A 19558-nucleotide genomic window follows, 5' to 3' on the forward strand; every position below is an offset into this window, starting at 1 on the left:
CCCCTTGTTCTTCTGACCTTTTTTCGAGGCCCCATTTCTTCCAATAAGCCACTTTTGAGTAGCGCATCCTTTTCTGATAACTTAGTGAGAAGGGCAGCCCAGGGAGGCAGGACTCACGTTCCTGCTCCTGTTCTCTCCCCGCCTGGGCGCTAAAGGCCTTGTGTCCATGGGAGCGTTTCCTGTCTAGAATACACAAGAACCAGGTGGTGGAGGCCCTGGGTGACCCTGGCTCACAGACTCCTCCCCAGTTTACCATCAGCACCCCCAACTCCAGCTGCTGCCCAGGTGCTGTACTGGGCACTGTGAAGCAGGCAGAGAATGGCTGCTGTTTCTATCTTATGGGACTCACCATCATCAGCTACAGGACATAAGAAGGAAACTCAGGAACATGCACACGTGGCTGAATGTAACAGGGTCATATGAATGCAATGGGAAAATACACGCTCGAGACCATCTACACTCTACAAAAGCTATATGCCTACCAACTATTAACTCAAGCACCTTGGAGACAAGGCCACTTTTCATTTAATTTCTCTAACATCTAGAATAATGATTTGAGTAGCACTGGTATGTTGAAAATACCAAAAGCTATTTATTTATGCCCCTTATCATAATTTTGTGAATGTATCTCTTTCAAAATACAGGCCCTAGAAGGGCGGAAGTGTCCATTTACCACTTTCAAAGCCCTCCTCTCCGTCCCATTACTTTCAGTTTTGTTCCCAACTATTCTCCTACATGCCTGCCTTCCTCCAAGCACCCGGCCTCGTGAGAATGTTCACTATCACCTGCCCCTTTGTGTTCTTGCTTCTAGGCTTTTATTTATCACATCCTTGTTACTTCACCCCTACACGTCCCTCCCCATTTAAGCTTATTGAAGGCTCTAATTGAAATTCGAGCCCCGTTACACAAACTCCTTGAACCATGCAGCTGAAAGGGTGTCTCTACCAGTTACTGGTGTACACTCTTTATTTTGCATTTATTATATTTACACTTCATATATTATTTTTACCTCTTCAACTTGGTTGTGAATTTTCAGAGAATACTGAAATATTTCTGCCTATGCTTTTATAGAGCCTAGTAGAGTGCTTTGTATGTAGCTCATGCTGAACTTGGTCATTGGTGGAGAAATCCTTACAGAGCTCAATCTATGCAGTTGGGGAAAACATGAAGAACAACAGTTGTTCACATTACATGATGATTCTACAGAAACTGAGATAAGAATTGTTCAAAGACAACAAGGAAAGGCTGTGGCCTCATTACTTCATCTCCATGGGTTGCCTCCCGTTGGCAGCTGGAACCTACCTGGCTGGTATCTATGGGGCCTGGGATGAAGGAGGCTTGGGAGAGGAACTGGGTGGTTCCCAGCAGATCTCTGATGCCTTCGGTGTCACGCTTATATTCTTTGACAGGCTCCAATCTCATCTTTTCCTTTGGAAGTAAGGCTTCATAGCAAGGGGCATAACCGGAGGGAGGCAGAAACTTAAATTCTCCGTGACGCCCACCCATCAGGAAACGTACTCTGTGTGATTTGGAAAGAACAGGGAGAGAGAGGTTAAAACAGTACCTCAGCCCAAACAGGTGAAAATTCAAGATCAGCTCCCCCTAGCCCGGAGGATTTTTTGGGAAGGGACTGCACTCAGACTCAGCACAGCAAGCGTTCTCACATGTGAAACAAAGCAGTGGAGGGAGAACCCAGTGTGGGCCCCAGTTTACCACGTCAGCTAAGTTCTTAAAAGTCCATTTGAATGTTAACATCACTAGCTTTGAAAAAACACCCTTACTCTAGTAAGGAAATCATTACTATATATTATGACTACAGTATTAAAAAGAATAACATGATGATGATGATATTATTCTCTAAAAATAACATTGCAACCAGAACACGAGAACTTGAAGTGTTTTTATCTTATCAGCCACACGTCAGTTAAAAGAAGCACCTTATATATAACTATCCGAGGAAAATAGGAAATTCTTATTTTAAGATGCAGGCTAAAGATTTAGTAACACCTCAGTTGTAGACACAAGTGGTATACATGCCAGGCAACTTTAGAAATGATATACTGCAGAGGCTGCAGTTCTGCAAAGCAGCCATATGAGGGCGACTCTGAGGAAGCATCAGCAGGGGTCCACATGGGGCCCACAAGGGGCCAGCCAGGAACAAAATGCTTATTAGGGTCAGCAGTGCCCTGCTGGCCTCCAAGCCTGATGCCCTGGCCCACTTGCCCAGCGCCTGGAGGAACCTCCAAAGGAAGGGGAAAAGGACACCTGGGGGCTCACAGGAATGGCAGACACTAGTTACAATGCACTGAAGTCTTTCAATATTTTAATTCAGCATTCTGGCTGAATTTAATCCCCAGATCTGTAGGTTAGCTTAGAGCTAGGGTTGGACTCCAGAGCTCCCCCTGCAAAGAGGAGAGGGTGAAAGTGAACTACTGCAAAATGATACTCACATGCTCTCAGGTTAGTAACTAGAAATATAGCATTAAATTGATGAGGAAATATGACTGAAATTTTAAGTAATCAAAACATAAAACACAGCAAAGTAGGCAGTCCTGCTGGGTCAACAATAATGTCACACAGGAAACACATACACATAGCATCCGCACACAACATCACTTCCTCCTGTAACAGCTATTTACTGAGCCCATATGACTTGCAGTGTTCTGTGCACTAAGGATTTGGCACTGAACAAAGCACATAGTAGGCATCCAACTAGATGGAACAGGCCTGACTTCCGATTGAAAGACATCTGATGAGGGACACAGAGGGAGACATAAAATCGCTCCTAGACGGAAGTCAAGGAAAGCCTCTGTGAGGAGGAGCATTTGAGTGATCTCGAGGGATAAGGAGAAGCTAATGAGTACAAAATCCAGAGGAAGAGCATTCCAGGCTGAGAAACTGCATGGGCACGTGAGGCAGACAGCGCTTGGGCGGAGGCCGTGGGCTGAGAACAGGGAGAGCCTAAGGGGCAGGAGGTGAGGGGGGAAAGGGGCAGGGTGAGACCAGGCAGGGTCTGTAAGCCATGGCAAGCACTTGGGATTTTCTTCCAGGTGGGAAGCTTCTGAAGGAATTTAAGAGATATAAGATTTTCAAGTTGCTCTATGCAGACAGGCCTACGGGCCAATCAGGAAGCAATTGCAGGCACCTGACACCCTCTAGTCACGGTGAGAGATGAGGGTGGGTTGGACCAAACTGCTGATGGCCAACAGGGAAAGCAGCAGCCCCATCCCGCTGTTCGGGTGGAATTAGGTATGCTAGGGACTGCTGATGGAGGGGGTGTGTGTGTGTAGCGAGGCGAGGTGTGTGGAAGAAGGGTTCTGACCCAGCCACTAGACCACACTTCCGCTAACTGGAATGTTCCCGCAGGGTGGCCCTGTGAGAGCAGTGTCAGTGTGGCGGAGTCATTGTGACAGTGGTCACAGCCCGATTATGAAAATGGAAAATAGAAATCTCCCCAAGTGAGAGACATTAAGGGTTTTTCCTTTTCTAATACAAACTCTTTATCCAAACAGCATTTTATAAAACACTGCTTTAAAATTAATTATAGAAATATGAAGCCTCCCACTTTCCCATTTTAAAGCACTAAACAATGATGATATAAAGTCAGAACCACAATTATCCCTTGCAAATGTTTCTACATTAAATGTTATGCAGTAGGGCATGATCTACGTACACTAAGAATATGAACAATGACATTAAACAAAATTGAGTCATTAGGCTGCAATGTTACTAATTTAGTGAGCCTTCAGGAAATAATGACTAAGCCTTGAAACCATTTGTGGAGAACTTCCCAATTCAAATGTAACCTAACAGACTGTGCTACTGACATGTTGAAACTATGGGTTAAAAGTGGATCTTTTTGAGTAATGAGTGAGTGTGGGACTTTTTTTTTTTCATTTCTTTTTTTTAAGAAGTTGAACTGTGAGCTTATACGGTAAGTATATTCTTTGTCCATCACTCACGTATGGATTCCAAGAACAAGTAATGGTCTCCTACGAGGACTTCTAGATGGACTTCATTATTCATGAGCATCCTTGCTCCTTCTGTTTGGTTTTAAAATTTCTCTTACATTTTAAAATCTGCTGTTCTTCTCTTCTGGACAGATAACAAATCCAGAAAGGCGGAGTGCCATGTAGCACTTTCTCAAAGACAGCAATGCTTTCTGTTTGTGTGTGTTCAGTCATTCAGAGAGAGCGATAAGATAAAAGCTAAGTTTATCTCCTCCAATGGCCACACCAACTATAACCTGAAAAACTGGCCTAGCCAGTAATCCGTGTGCCCCGACTGCAGAAGCAGTCTTCGAATGGCCATTATGCCATGCTTTAGTGGGTGGGAGAACAGTTCTGGGGTGCTCTCAAAGTCCTGTCACACAGGAGCGCTGCGCGCCAGCAGGTGAAACTGGACAGGAGCAGGTGCCAGGCACGCCCACTGTCTGTGGCTTCTGCCCTTGCTGCCATGAACTGCCCAGGGACGGTGGCATGGGCCCCAGCAAACCGCCACCACTCTTGGTGGTCCTTTTCACTCTCAGGGAGATCCAGACTGACCATTAGCTTTAGCCCACAGTGAACCTCCACAGGGATGAGAAAGGCAAAGAACTTGTCAAGGAGACAGGGGGGCGGTTCTCTCCCATCTGAAGTGCAAGGATGAGGGCTTTAAGGACTCTCCAGAAGCTTCAAGATTCACCCCTGAGGTTTAGTGAGAGACACATTTACCTGGTCACAGAGGGAGAGGGAGAGAGAACCTTATGGGAGACAGGGAGAGAGATGGGGCCGAGGACTATGCTTCTGGAAGGTCAGACAGAGAATCCACCGGCGAGCCAGCTGTTAGCCATCTCCAGAAAGGCAAATGACTGAGTAGAAATCAGCAACCCAGGGGCTGGGGGAGCTGGAAGGCCTTCAGAAATGCATGGGGAGCTCAGGGGTTAGGCAGAGGGAGCAGCCAGCACAAGGGGCAAAGCTCATGCCAAAGAAACTGCTGTCAGAAGCCACCAGCCTGAGGCTCTTCAAGAAAACTACAAAAGGGGCCCCAGCCATCACACAACTGCCACACAGATGCCTGATGCTACATGACAGCTGCATCCATCCCATAGGATGCACCCTTTCCTAGTCACCTGGCCCCTGGGCTCAGTGTGGGAGGGTCTGAGATAGGAGCTGGCTAACCCGGGAGGAACCTGCCCTCAAACTGCCGGGCGGGTGGGGGAGGGCTCAAACATCAATGGGGTGGAAATCTGGAGTTTTTACGTTCAAGCACATGAGACTTTTAAATTACTGACAAGATTGTTCCTGTTCTTAAAAAAAGTGATACGGCTACAGAACTCCAGAAGTGCAGATTACGGATTTGAAGGGGTTGAAGGAGAAAGGACAAAGTTACATGTACCTAGTCTACACCCCCCAATAAATCTGTTATCAGGCATTTAATGTTTACCTGTGGAGTCCTTTGCCTCATTGAAAAATGAAAAATTTCCAGATAGAATGCTAGTCTCTCTTCTCTACGTGTATTCTTTCCTGCTCCTTGGGTTCCATGGAATCCCCCAGCACCACAGAAAAGGCTGAGGTTTTTTAAAAAGATAATTTAAAAATAGAGTTCTTAATTAAAGTTAGTTCTTTTTTTATCCTCAGATTTTTCTCTATATTAATGGGTTTTAAAAATCAATTTCGTTAATCAATTTAATCTCTTCCACTAGAGCACCTGTATCATCTTCTGGGGTCCTTCCTGTAACTCAGACATTGCATCAGCTCTCGAAGGAGGTTTTCTTTCTTCCTAAAATGATTACAGTGAGCAATTGTGTCCTTAGATTCCTCCACCTCCGAATGAGCAATAGCTTCAGCAATAGCCACCTGGGAGCACTGCAGTTTCGGGATGTACAGAGCAATTTTCTATTTACTTGACTCATTTTCAAAACAGAGCAAATTGTATTGAAAAGATCCTCACTAGCATTTTCATCTTTTGAGATCTGTGCATTTTTGCTTGTCAGTTTGCTGAAGAGTTGAGAATACCTCTGGCAAGTTTCCAGATTTGAAAGACCGACCCGTGAATAGAAAATACGTGCAGTAAAAATCAAAGCTTTACTGTGCTCAGAAAGGGCTTGGTTTCCTTATCCACAGCCTACTAGCAACCACATGAAGTCACTTTAGTCTTAGTTACTAAATATTTCTTACTGTTATGTGCTACTGAATCCCACCCAGAGGGTTGGGATGGTGTCCCAAAGAACAAAAGGATATAGCCCGTGGTTAAGCAGAGAAAGAAACAGCAAGCTTTTGCTGCCATAAATTCAACTCATAAGTCATGGTTCATAATTGCATCTTTAGTCCATATCGCTCAGACGGGAGAACAATGTGAGTTATGTATGTTACCACATTCATATTTCTTTCTGGCCAGTATTTGATGAAAGCCCGGGGCAAGCCAGCCAGTGCTCATCATGTTCTTCACAGAAATATATTTATCTCAGCAATAATTTCCACAGCATTGACCACAGCAAGCTGGAAATAGCTAAGCTGCTGGTTACCTGAATTTTAGCCAAGTCTGGTGGATACCAACAGAAAACAAACAGCAACCGCGAACACCAACCGTCTTTGGATATTGTTGTTTCTATAAATTAGCAAGGACTAGTGAAAGAGTTACGTAAGATGATTAAATTAACCTACGGGGAGTTTAACCATAGTTATAACATATATTCTCCCACCGTAACCAAGTCATCAATTTCCTGCAAAACAAAACTTCGGTGCCTGAATTTCATGATGTGCTCAGCCTCTGTGTAATGCTCTCTGGGTGGTTCATGCCATGATGCCATTTTGCAGGGTGAGATCACCTTTTAATAAGAGCTTCCTGGCATCTTAGTAACTCAATCAATTTGGGTGGGCTCCAAGGTACATACGCTGCATCCCCAAATCTGTCCTCTAATGAATAGTGCTGTTACACGGGAGCCCTGCTCCACTAATCATATCGGCCATAAATCACACTGAGAGAAAAGTCAGAAGGCATATTCATAATAGCTAGGAGAGAGTACATATTGATTTGTGGATTTTGTTAGAAATTACTCATGCTACCTTTGACTTCACAGTGGGTAAATCTAATTGGAAAAGATTTTTGCTTTTCAATGACTGCTGGCAGGGACACCCTAATCAGGTATTACTAATAACCTAATTCGTAATTATAAAATAATGCGGGGTCACCAGGACAAGACTACCACCTCAGTGAAGACCATTAAATAGATAGCAATGGGGCTGTAAAAAAGAAACCTAGTTTAGAAGCCACATGGAAGTGAAGTGAGGAAATTTCTAAGTTCTTTTATGATGGGAGAAGAATCTTTCTGGATGGGCATAACCTTGCACCTTGCTGACAGAGATGCTGTATACCACACAAATATTCTACCACATTGGGTAAAAACAATAATCTATTTCCAATTTCATTATTAAATGCATTTATTTTCAATAAGATACTTTAACTTGGAATAAAGATCCTGGTTTCTCTGTGTAGCTCTTTGCACAGTGGAACTAAAGCAGTGGAGAGGGGCATGATCTGCTGACCGAGAAATGAGATGCTCGAGACACGTTCTACATGTGGACACCGATCACTCACTCATTTCTTCACCTGCTGCTGCAGTTTTTTGCCAGAAGATTTTTAGAAAGTACCCACTATCTGCACCCCTCTTCCAGTCACACATTTAAAAATCCTACCTCATAGCTCTGAGGGAGATTAGATGAGTTAATGATTAAAAATGATTATGCAACGTGGGAGACTGGATGTACTATTATCGTCTAAACACAGAATACTCGGGAAAGTCCATCAGCAGGCAGACTGGGAAAGACCCTCTGGAGACGTTTGACGTCTCTCAGATGAGAAGCAAAACCCAGCGAGTGGGATATGATGAAAACAAAGAAGGGAAGGGTGCTGACGCTGGCTGACCAAGGCCTTGATTACCCAGGCGAATGCGGTCCTGGAGTGGACTGCTCCATGTGAGCAGTTTCTCCCAGAAAAGGCACTGGGCCAGTAGTTGATGCCCCAAATGCTGTTATGTCATTTTAGGTTTCTATTCACTCTCTTTACTCTTGGGGAATGGAGGGGGGAGGTTTGCAATGGGGCTTACTCTGGTTTCCCCCCACCTGCCAGGAGGTCTGTGTCCAGTCAGTTGCCTTTGTGCTTATAGTGCCTGGGTCTGTCTGCAGTGCTTCTAGTCGTGTGCAGGCTCCCAGTGGATACCAACAAGGAATGACACATTACACCACACCGAGGGGGGGAGACTCGGCATGGGACTCTCACGGAAATGTCATCTGCACAGCCAAACACAGGTAAAGAATGCTTGACTTCTTAAGAATACAGTCCCTGGGGCTACAGCACAATTCTCTGGCTGGAATCTGTGATGAGTGGGTTTACAAACCTAATCAAGTTTTCCTACAGTGGTTCTCCATTTCTTATAAGAGTCACCATGATGATAATGTTTAATTTCAATACATTAAACCCATCTCGTGAACGTGCTTACAAACATGCACACTGGGGGCTGTGGGAACATACGTGTATGCTGCAGTGTGTCTGCAAACACACATCACTGTACATACTATGCAGGCATGTGTATCTGTGTCAAATTCTACAGGTCGAATATCATTTCCAAAAATATTAATTTCTTATTCCCTAAATAGTTTATTTACTTGAAACAGAACAGAATGTTTATCCTCTATTAGAAAATACATGGCCTTGGTTTCTCAGCCTGTGTGAGGTGCTGAGGCCCTCCCAGTGGTGTCCCTGTGGAAACCCCATTGTCTGGGTGCTTGGTGCTCAGCTCGGGAGTACTCTGCTATGGCCCCAGCTCCAAGCACCGCTCTCCACAGCTCTCCTCCTCCCATGACCCCTTCCAACCCTGTTCCTGAAAACCAGAGTGATCCTAACTGCACTGACTCTAGTTCCCACTGGATCCACTGTGATCTCCTTAACAGGGAGGGAACAAGGATGGCTAAGAAAATGTTGGGAAAGAAGAGCAGGATAAGGGGATCTTGCCTCACAGATGATAAAATGTATTGTCAGATAAAGACAATTAATACAGCAACCAAACAGACAAAAAGAAGAGCAGAGCAATGGACAGAGTAGTTAGCAACAGTGCGTAGAAAACCGGCCTGCACAGCCCAAGTCCAGTGTGAGGCAAAGACACTGTTGTGTATAAATAAAAAGGTTCTACGGTTATCTCTGGATGGCACAGTGATGGGTTCTTGCTATTTTCTTTGACCGATACTGCTTTTGTAGAAGGGAAAACCAAAAAACAACAGAAAAGAATTAAATCTTCAAAAGTAAATCATGAACTGGAAAAAATATTTGAAAACTATAAGACAATAGTTTAACAGCCTTCATGTAGGAAAAATTGCCAAAAAAAATTAATAGCATAAAGGTAGAAAATACAAAATTAACAAAGACATTGGGTTAAAACAATACACAAAAACAGTAAGCATAAAAAAGCTCAACCACATCAATAGTCAAATAGAAAATTAAGACTTTAAGATAGTTTTCTCAAATTTGCAAACATGAAAATACCAGTAGCAGGGAAAAGTTCACAAGGAGCCAAACAGCTGGGTCTGCCCGTACATGGTTTCAAATGATACCAGACCCAAACCCCGCGCCTGAATTTTTTCGAGTTGTGCTTCAGACTTTGGAATTCTTCAGATTTATAAAAGAAAGAAGGTACATGTAATATGTATTAAAAAGACCCTCCAGCCAGGTGGGGAGCTGTACCCCACAATCAAAGATATTGATATTTCTACAGTTAAACATGTAAATATTCACAATACGTGGAGTAAATGAAAAACTAAAAACCACCCCATTTGTGTTGATGATAGTTTTGCCACAAAATAAGTTCAGGTCAGGTTTTGTTGTGAAATAAATCACAAAAAAATGTATGTTTCTTAGAGCCTTTCATCTTTCAAAATTATTGATAATGAATTCTGAACTATTCAATCTTTTAAATAATCTATTTACTATAAACTTGGACTTCAAAAAGTTCACACCTTTTGACCAATTTCTACAAGGAACTAAACAGAAATGTAGACAATGTTATGTTCAGGGATGTTCATAATAATTCAGAACAAAATGGGAGCAGCATGAAGTCTAACAACAAAGTAATGGCTACATGGCAGGAGAGCCAGATAAAAGGGTGTTCACAGCCTGATCGGTCATCTGGAGGGGGACTCGAGATGACTCAGGAAAGGGCTCATCACTTCTTCCTGAGTGAAAGGTAATCAGGACATAAAATGTCACACTTAATGGAATATTAATTAAAAATATACACATATTTGCTGAATAAAAGAGTTGAATACACCGAAGTATTAATACAGGTGATAGTTCAATGATGGGATCATGAGTACATTGTCTAATTTATAACTGTCTCTTTCCACTTTTTATAATGAGCACGTGACACTTTTTATAACTATTAAAGTAGTTTTTTACACAGGATTCACCTTATTCATCTTGCTATTTATCTGATGACATTTCATAACCCCTGGCAGGAGGTAGGGGTTCAACAGGCATATAAGGAGTGAATGGTTTTGCATCGCCTTCCCCCCCTTAGGGGAGTTTGGCTTATGGCACCAAAGCACTGGCTCCCTGGCTTAGAGCCAGGGAGAAGGAGCTTATGCTCCCTGGCTCCTAGGAGTGGTGGGAGGTGGGGTAACAGCTACTCTTCATGAGATCATGGCCATAACTTACTTGACACCCGCTGAAAAGCTCACCACAGGGAAGAAGAGCCCATCTGTGTTGAAATTCTCAAACATCCCCTGCACAGGCTGCCCATTGATGCGGAAAGAGATGCTGGGCACACCGAGGTCCAGGCAACAGCTCACCACATCATCTGACTTCAGGAGATGCTGGTTGATGGAGGCCACGGCTCTGGGAATGCGTCCTGGTGAGCGAAGAAAAGGAAAAAGGAATGTGGGACTCCAGGAGAGAGGCGCACAAGCCACCAGTGGGAGGTACGAGGGCACACAGGTCTGGGCATGCTATTGCATTCGACATGCAACCCTGCTTTCTGAAACTGTGTGTGGTGAGCAATGAGAAATGATTTCCTAAGCAGGTGAGTGGGCGGAGTGACACGACATGAGTCTCAGAGGAAACTCTCAAGCTGCAGAGATGAGAACACACACAAATTCCACCTGCCCAGTGTGTGCTCAGATTCCGGCGTGGTGTCCGAGACGATGGGCAGACTGCTTCTGCTGGGCGTGGGGCTTTGAGCAGAGGTGTGTGTGTATGTGTGTGTTCTTTAGTGTCCTTGCTCTCTTCCACTAGGTTGGCCAAAAAGTTCATTTCTACCTCCCGTAAGACGGATTAGGGCTTAGCTGTCTTTAATTTCATTCTAAACAATTTTGTTAGATTGTATTGTGAAAGCTGTCATATTAGTTCGCGTTAAAAAACTTATCAAAATTGGTGAATTTTTGTGCAGCCATTTTAATATTGAAAATGGAAGAAAATATGCACCATTTTTGGCATATCATGCTTTATTATTTCAAGAAAGGCAAAAACACGACTGAAATGCAAAGGAAGATTTGTGCAGCATATGGAGAAGGTGTTGTAACTGATCAAATGTGTCAAAAGTGGTTTGTGAAGTTTTGTGTTGGAGATTATTTGTGTTCCACAGTCAGATAGACCAGTTGAAGTTGATAGCGATCAAATCAAGACATTAATTGAGATCAACACTTTACCATGTGAGAGATAGCCAACACACTCAAAATATCCAAATCAATGAAATCACTGGTGAAAATGAAAAATATGTCTTTGATTTTATGGAAAAAAATGAAATGAACTTTTTGGCCAACCCAATATTTCTTCTAAACAATGTTCTGGCAAGCTTATCCACAATCAGCCTACTCATTAAAGTTTTTGAAGTAGCAAAACCAAAAGTAATAATAATAGCATTTGTTGTGGGTTACCACATCAGACATTCTTCTAATCACTCCACAGCAACTAATTTATTCAGAACTCTCAGCCACCTCATGATATTACTACTTTCATTCGACACATGAGGAAAATTGAGTCCACAAAGGTAAGTGGCTTGCCCAAGGTCACACAGTAAGTGACACAAACAAGACTCCTGCAGCCCAGGGAGTCTGGTTCTGGACACTACTGCCTCTTGAGTGGCATAGAGCACATCAGTCAGGTATTTCATCAAAGGCACAGGACTGGTAATGGTACCTGGTAAATAGTTCTTGACAGCAGCATGTGGGCATCACTGTACCCAGTTTACAGATATAGAAACTGAGCCTCAAGTAAAACCACAGGTTCAGGATCATGTAGCAGGTGAAGACTTGGGGTTTGAAGTCATCTCTCTGTGACTTCCAGACCTCTCCCCACCCTCACCCCTAGGCTATCTTATTATAGAGTAACTGGAAGGATAAACACCTTAAGTGTGGGTGTAGGACTCTTCCACATTGTTAGGAGTCGAAAGCCCTCACAGAGGTAGATGGGGCCTCTTTAGCACTTGATGCAGGAGCTGTCAAAGCCAAGAACAGCAAGGTCATCTAGCCTTCACACTGTGCAGCAGGGTTTTCTGATTTGTTTTAAAGAATTTTACTACCTCAGATAGGCAGAGAAACACTGTCACTTATACCCTGTATTGGTACTTTTTTTTGCTGTTGTTGCATGTACTTTTCATAAGATGATCTGTCATTTCCTGACCTAACCGAGTGAGAAAATCAGCCCTCACTTTTCTGTAACACCACCCCATCCTGAAAGTTTTAAAAGTAAATGATCATGACCACTCCCCCAATTCTCAATAGTTCTGCTGGGAAAACGGCAGTGAAGTGGCAGAAGTTATGTATTAAAATGAAGTTTCAGGCAGAAAAACTTATGAAATGTTGTTTTTGATTACAGCAGCAATCCAAGTCCATTATTAATGTTCATCATATATATATATATATATATATATATATATATAGAGAGAGAGAGAGAGAGAGAGAGAGAAAGTATAAACAAGGAAAAATACAATAAAAATGCTTCTATTCTTTCAAATATATACTTTTCATCCAAACTGAGATATTATAGGTTTGATAATTTATTTATACTACTTATCAGATTACAAACATTTTATTTATAATAAAAGTCATTAAAAACTAAGTTGTAATGATTTTATAATATGCCACGAAAAGGCACTTTAAAAAAATCCCCTTATGATGTGTATGTGAGTTGTTTATAAACTTTATACATATATCTATGCTGTGTAATATTTCTGTTCTCAGCTTGGAACTAAACTTTAATGTTTTATTGTGAATACTGTTTATTAGTGGTTACTGCTATTCAAGTAATAGATTCTAAATTGAGTAGTGGACTTTAAAATAGTAAAACTATTATACTCTCATTAATAAAAAAATTAGGTGCCCCCCTCCGGTTATTTTAGGTGATTGACAAAGCCATAGAGTGTATACCCCAACCCTCCACAAACAGGAGTGAGGCCAGATACTATGCTTGGCACTGGGGACCACAGACAGAAGGCCCAGTTTCTGCCCTTTGAGAGTCCATACTCTAGTAGGAAATAAACATTCAAAGGAAGAATTACAATTCAGTGTCAGTACTGGAATAAAGGAGATGAATTCTAGAGGTAGAGGACATTGAATTGACTTGAAGAGTGAAAGGTTCACTAGATAAATGAGAAAGAGAGCACTCCATAATTCTGTAAGAGAGCATTCATACATAAGCAGAATGATTGGCTTATGTAACAGGAGTATGTGGCATACAGTACGTCCTCACTTAACATGGTGGACAACTTCTTGGAAACTGAGACTTTAAGTGAAATGACATATGAGGAAACTGATTTTACCTAACATGTGTGTCCAAACTGCCCCAGTCTGAACAACTATGAGTATGAGTGAGTGGCCTCAGATGGAAAGTTCTGCCCAGGATGGGCACCACCTGTGTCCAGAGCTGCTGGGATAATTCATCTCTGGCTACTTGCAACCCTAAACTGAAATAAACAGGTTGGAAAATCATGATCTTATTTTTATTAATCTTTCTTATATGTGTGTATAACTCACATTTACCTCAATGTTTAATATTTTAGAAGTATTTATTTAGAAGTTTGGTGATGTTTTTGTGACCAGAAATATGCTACAGACAGCAAACTCTTGTTTATATAACTAGCCTATCGTGAACTTGATCTCATTTATCTAGTAAACCTCTTATTCTTCAAGCCAATTTGATATCCCCCACCTCCAGAAGTCATCTCCTTTATACCAGTCTTTGGGATTTGGAAGGAAACTGGAATATACGGAGAAAACCCACACAGAGATGGGGAGAACATGCAAACTCCACATAGACAGTGGCCCTGGCTGGCTGAGTCATTTTTTTTCTTCACTGATATTATAACAAAATTGGAGGACTTGCTGTGTGTGCAAAGTGGCTCAAGTCTGGTGAGGCTGGGATGTGGGCAATAGTGGGGGCCTGATGAGGAGATGTGGTGAGGATAAAGCTGGACCAGAACCTAGAACTGGATTCCCTGCTCCGCACTGGCTCATGGCAAATTTGGTGCATGTTGGCAAATGAGCCCAGTTGGCCTCAGACTCTGTTTCATTACTAAAATGAGAAGCAAGTTCCTCATTGTAGGCCCTAGAGTCAACCCCATTTAAACCAGAACAAATCTAAGCCCAGCTGGAGGAGTGTGCAGGTTTGACCCCTTTCCTACGTCTCCATTTGAAAAGAATGCTCTTAGTGTCTTTTATGGAGGTTAGATATCCCAGGTCCCAGAATCTTTTCTTCCTTACCATATTCAAGCCTGCCATGAAAGGAACCTGTGGTATTAAAAACTCAGCAAACTTTGCTGTATTGTCTCATTCTTAACATTCCTTATATTCTCACTAAAAACCAATGTTTCTGCTGCAGTTGGTTCTTTTTCAATCAGTTTAGCTTCTGGAAAATATTACTGCTGTCACGTGAACAAAGCCCATGAGATTTCTGTGAATATGGAAAAAGTAAAAACTAATTGAAACACGAGGTTGGACAACTACCTTTAAAAGCACCCAGATTGTTACTGGCTAAAATACAAAGTAGAAGGAAGATTACTTTTCTGAGATCATATCAACTAGGACAAAACTGTGTTGAACTGTGACTCCAGGGTCCCCTCCTCCCACACTCCCAGAGTGCACTGCTGGCTTCCATGCCCCCTGGGCCTCAGTCAGTGAAGATCAAGAGCAGCTTTTATGGGGGATGCTCTTCATCTAAGCCGCACTCTGATGCCACTGGAGGCCGAGTTCCGAGCTTTATTTAGACTTCAGTACACCACAGTTGCCAGTGCCTTTCTGAGGAACAATGGCTGGGAGCTTCTCCCCTGCCTGGCTTACTTTCTCAGTTGAAAACGGCCATTTGGATGAGCAATTATGTCCTTGTAGAAATAACATTGCCTTTCACCTCCTTTATTCTAAGACACTGGGTACCAAGAAGAAGTTGCTGTAGGAACACATGCTAACATCACCTACTGGCAAATTGAAATCACAGTCTAAGCCTGTTTTTAAAATGTATACAATAGAGAATACAGAGTTGGGACCAATATTATCTAGAAACTAAAGAGCGACTGTTGCTAATCACTGGATAGGAACCGAGTATTTAGCAAGTACTTAGAGCAATGTAATGGGAAGTCTGCTTAAAGAAAATGCCCACTTCATACAATATTCATGTTATAAAAAGTGATCTAGTAAAGCCTACTTAGTTTTAAAATGTATTGTGAAGATTTTGAAACTAGAAAATGATGGAATTATGAGATGGCTTTTGTACTCTGTTTCATAAATCCGTTCTCATCTAGAGGAAGCAACTGCTACCCCTGTGAGGGCTTTTCAGGGTGGCAGGAAGGGTCCTGCACCCCACACTTAAACAAGGCATTTGTCCACCTGCTCTGTAATGAGGCGGTGTGGGGTAGCAGTGGGGAGTGGTCTTGGAGACGCAGAGGGCTGAGTCTGAATTCAAATCTCCAGTCTTTACCTGCTACATGAACCTGAACCTGTGGTTTTACTTGAGGCTCAGTTTCTACATCTGTAAACTGGGTACAGTGATGCCCACGTGCTGCTGTCAAGAACTATTTACCAGGTACCATTACCAGTCCTGTGCCTTTGATGAAATACCTGACTGATGTGCTCTATGCCACTCAAGAGGCAGTAGTGTGCAGCAGGTAAGGGGCGTGTCCAGAACCAGACTCTCTGGACTGGAGTAGTCTTGTTTGTGTCACTTACTGTGTGACCTTGGGCAAGCCACTTACCTTTGTGGACTCAATTTCCCTCATCTGTTGAATGAAAGTAGTAATATCATGAGGTGGCTGAGAGTTCTGAATAACTTAATTGCTGTGGAGTGATTAGAAGAATGTCTGACGTGTGGTAACACACAAGAAAAACTATTGTTATCATGTTTATTACTCCCAAAACTTTAATTACTGGACTAACAGTGGATAAGCTCACCAAAACATTGTAGGGATATTATGTCGGTTGTAACACGAGGAAGAAATAACAATAGGGAGAAGAGTAGCACTGAGGGAGGAGTGCAGAATGTGATTTGAAAAATCACTGCACTGAGTCACTGCAATCATTAAGTCTCTTTACTGAATAAAAATGCTCAAAAACACTCAGTTTCAAATATGTTTAATGTACCTAACCTCTCGTAGAACGGACAGAAAACGCTATAGCAAGAAAAAACAAAGTTGTTGCACACAGTGTTTTAAAGTTGCCTCAACTGGTTCTCCAGATACTAGGAACCCTGAGTAACCCTAGAGAGCCGCCGCTGAGACAGGTCGGGAGGTCCCCTGGCCTCTGCTGGTCTGAAGAAACCCCTGACTGATTGGCTCGGGCCCACCTAAAACTCCTAGGAAGGCTGGAAAGGCCATTCCTAACCTAATATTTTAAGAAAAGAGAAAAATCCACTTTACCATCAGCTGATCATCTTCAAGTTAACCCGAGGATATATTACTGTGGGACTTAGTTTATTCTGATGAGTAATGTTGGCATCTGGAAACACTGATGCTCAGCATTTCTGCTGCCTCAGGCACCTCAGAGCTTGGCATTGTAACGTAAACACAAGTACGCAGGCATTCGGAAGGAGAGAGGATCCGAATATGCAAAAGTGCTGGTGTTCCACAGACCTCGGGTCCTGTCCACAGAGCAGGGGGGGGGGGGTGGAAAGGCCTGAGTCTCAGGGGGATGTGTTCTGATACACGAACAAGTACCCTGGGATTCAGCTCTGTGGGGAGGTAGGTGAAGACCCTCTTATATGAATTTGACTGTAGAGACAAATTATCTTGATGGGTCAGAAGTCATACTAAATTAAGAGGCACACGTTTACTCCATTCATTCACTTTCTGTTATCTCTTTTCTCTTAGGAGGGTAGATTCCTCTGCGTCTTCCAATTTTGCAAGGGAAAAAGTTGTTAAAAGGGAAAGGCAGGTGTCATTTCCTCCTGTGAAACCGCTCCCTGGCCAGTAGCACACTCTGGGCTGCTCTGAGCCCAGTTCACCTGCACATGCAGATCAGAAAGGCTGCATGAAGGCCATGCCAGGAGAGGGAGGGCGATGCCGTGACCAGAGGAGAGCCGTTCCTCCCAAAGGAAACCACAGCGGCAGAGCTGACTCAGCATGCCACAGAGCGGGCTGGGCAGGGTTGAGAAGGCAGATACTTGTGCAGCGTATGCTTGAAAGTGAATTCACAGGCTTCTGGGGTGAAATAGACCCATTGAGGCTGCTCTCCCACTACATAGAGAAAAAGCTCATTGATACACTCCCAGGATGTCACTTCAAAACTTCCTTTTCCATTCAGCATGGGACTTGGTTTCTTTACATGCTTAGGATGGGGCTATTTTTATCATCTCCAGTAAGGTACCCAGAACCCTGGACTTGGTCTTTATGAGTAAAGTGAACTTCGCAGACAATGAGGGAAGGGAAGAGTTTTATTTATGTGTATCTAGTGTGTGTCGAGAACTTCATGTCTCTTATCACATTTAAATTCCATGACAGCCATATAGCACATCTTCATTTTATCTGAGGGAATAAAAAAAGGTTAAGTAATTTGCTCAATGTTGGGGGGGGGGGGAAGCCTCATCACTGGAGGCTCTGGGATTCAAACCGGGCATAAGTCCAAAGCCTGTTTTTTCTTGACTCCTTCCGATGACAAAGCACTGGAGGCACTGTACTTCTTTCCGACTGCAACACCTCTACTCTGCATTCATAAATGCATGAAGACCAGTCCAAAGCAGTGGCTTGATTTATGCACACATATGAGTTTAAAGTTAATGAACCTGGGCATTTGTATCTCAAGAAAAAGGAGAAAAATTGCCACAACCGGTTTCCAGTATTTCTCCCTAGCCATCCTCCGTTCCTTCCTATAGCAGACAAGTTGGAGTGTTATTTCCATTTTGTCTCTTCATCAGACAATCATCCTTTCATCTGATAGTCTGAAACTCACTGCTGTCCTTGTGGGAGTCATTAACAGAAATCTTACTTCAGGGGGTGCACACGCCAACGTATTTATCTACAGTGCCTTTGGTGAGATACATATTCTTTGGGCTGATTGGAGAATTCAGAGTAATGCCCAGGCCAAGGCAGCTTTGTATTTCAGTGAAAATGAAAATTATAAAGCTTATGGGCACTGGTTTTCCCACTTCTCCTCAGGTGCTGGAGTCTGAGGGGTGAAGTCCCCTGAATATACCTCTATTACTCAGTGTGGGTAGTGATCAGACAGCCATGGTCAGCTTCTGAAAAGCAGAGTCCCAAGCCTCCTCCCCGTCTCCAGTCATAAAAGGCACTGCTAGTGATAACTGGGTGGGCACATTCGCCTTTCTGGTTTTCAGAGGAAGCAGGATAAAAGGGATGGGGGGCACTGTCCACTCCTGGAATGACACATGTAGGCTGATGTTCGGGTCCTCCATGCACAGCCAGCAGCCCTCGCTGGACACCCAGGAAGTGGGTTCTCTGCCTCCCGACTGACTGATATACTCATTCTGCCAACTTTACAAAGGGATATACTAGTATCCCATGCAGGGCTGAAAAGTCTAGAAAAATCCAAACTGTTTTTCTCTTTGAAAATGGGTATTTTCCCTCTGAAATGAGGGTCCAGTTTTCTTCATCCAAGGCTGTAGGTGCATTGCATGTTTCCTTAACCTATCCCCACGCAGAGTTCTCTCCAGGTGTAGACTGGGATCCAGGAAATACCCTTCAACTGTGATCATGAGATGGTGGCAGATGAGCAGCCACCTGCGAGCAGCGGGATAATAATTTCCTCGAGTCCATCCTGTTCATTCCTTTACAGATTCAATTCTACCAAACTCAGGAGCTGTGGATGTGCATGAGCACAGTGACTAAATTGCTTCCCCAGTGACAACTCTCTGAGCACTGTATGACCTCTGATGATAACCTAAGCTAAATGCTACTACTGTGTAGCCCCTTGGTGGCTCCCTGCAGGGGCTTGAAGAACCAAGAAGGGAAGCTCCGCCCTGCCCCTCGTGAAGATGGAACTAGGGAAGGATAAGTTGGGAGGCTAAGACGAGACTTTCACCCACTCGAACTCATCATCCTGCTATTTTGCATCTTCTTTTGTCTGTACCACACTGTCCCTCAGACACATAA

The 19558-nt window shown here is 43.3% G+C and overlaps 1 protein-coding gene across 1 annotated transcript in view; it reads right to left on the minus strand.

The window, feature by feature from the left end:
• Positions 1-19558, minus strand: part of RYR3 (ryanodine receptor 3) — a 514231-nt gene that overhangs the window by 199402 nt on the left and 295271 nt on the right. The window contains exons 19-20 of the mRNA XM_053665407.1: positions 10687-10879; positions 1303-1519 (exon numbers count right to left, since the gene is read on the minus strand). Of these exons, the coding sequence (XP_053521382.1) occupies positions 1303-1519; positions 10687-10879 (410 nt within the window). The remainder of the gene's footprint in view (positions 1-1302; positions 1520-10686; positions 10880-19558) is intronic.

The sequence above is a fragment of the Artibeus jamaicensis genome, unplaced genomic scaffold (assembly GCF_021234435.1).
Source record: "Artibeus jamaicensis isolate MK-2021 breed Jamaican fruit bat unplaced genomic scaffold, CSHL_Jam_final contig_1132, whole genome shotgun sequence".
In the NCBI taxonomy this organism is placed as follows: domain Eukaryota; kingdom Metazoa; phylum Chordata; class Mammalia; order Chiroptera; family Phyllostomidae; genus Artibeus; species Artibeus jamaicensis.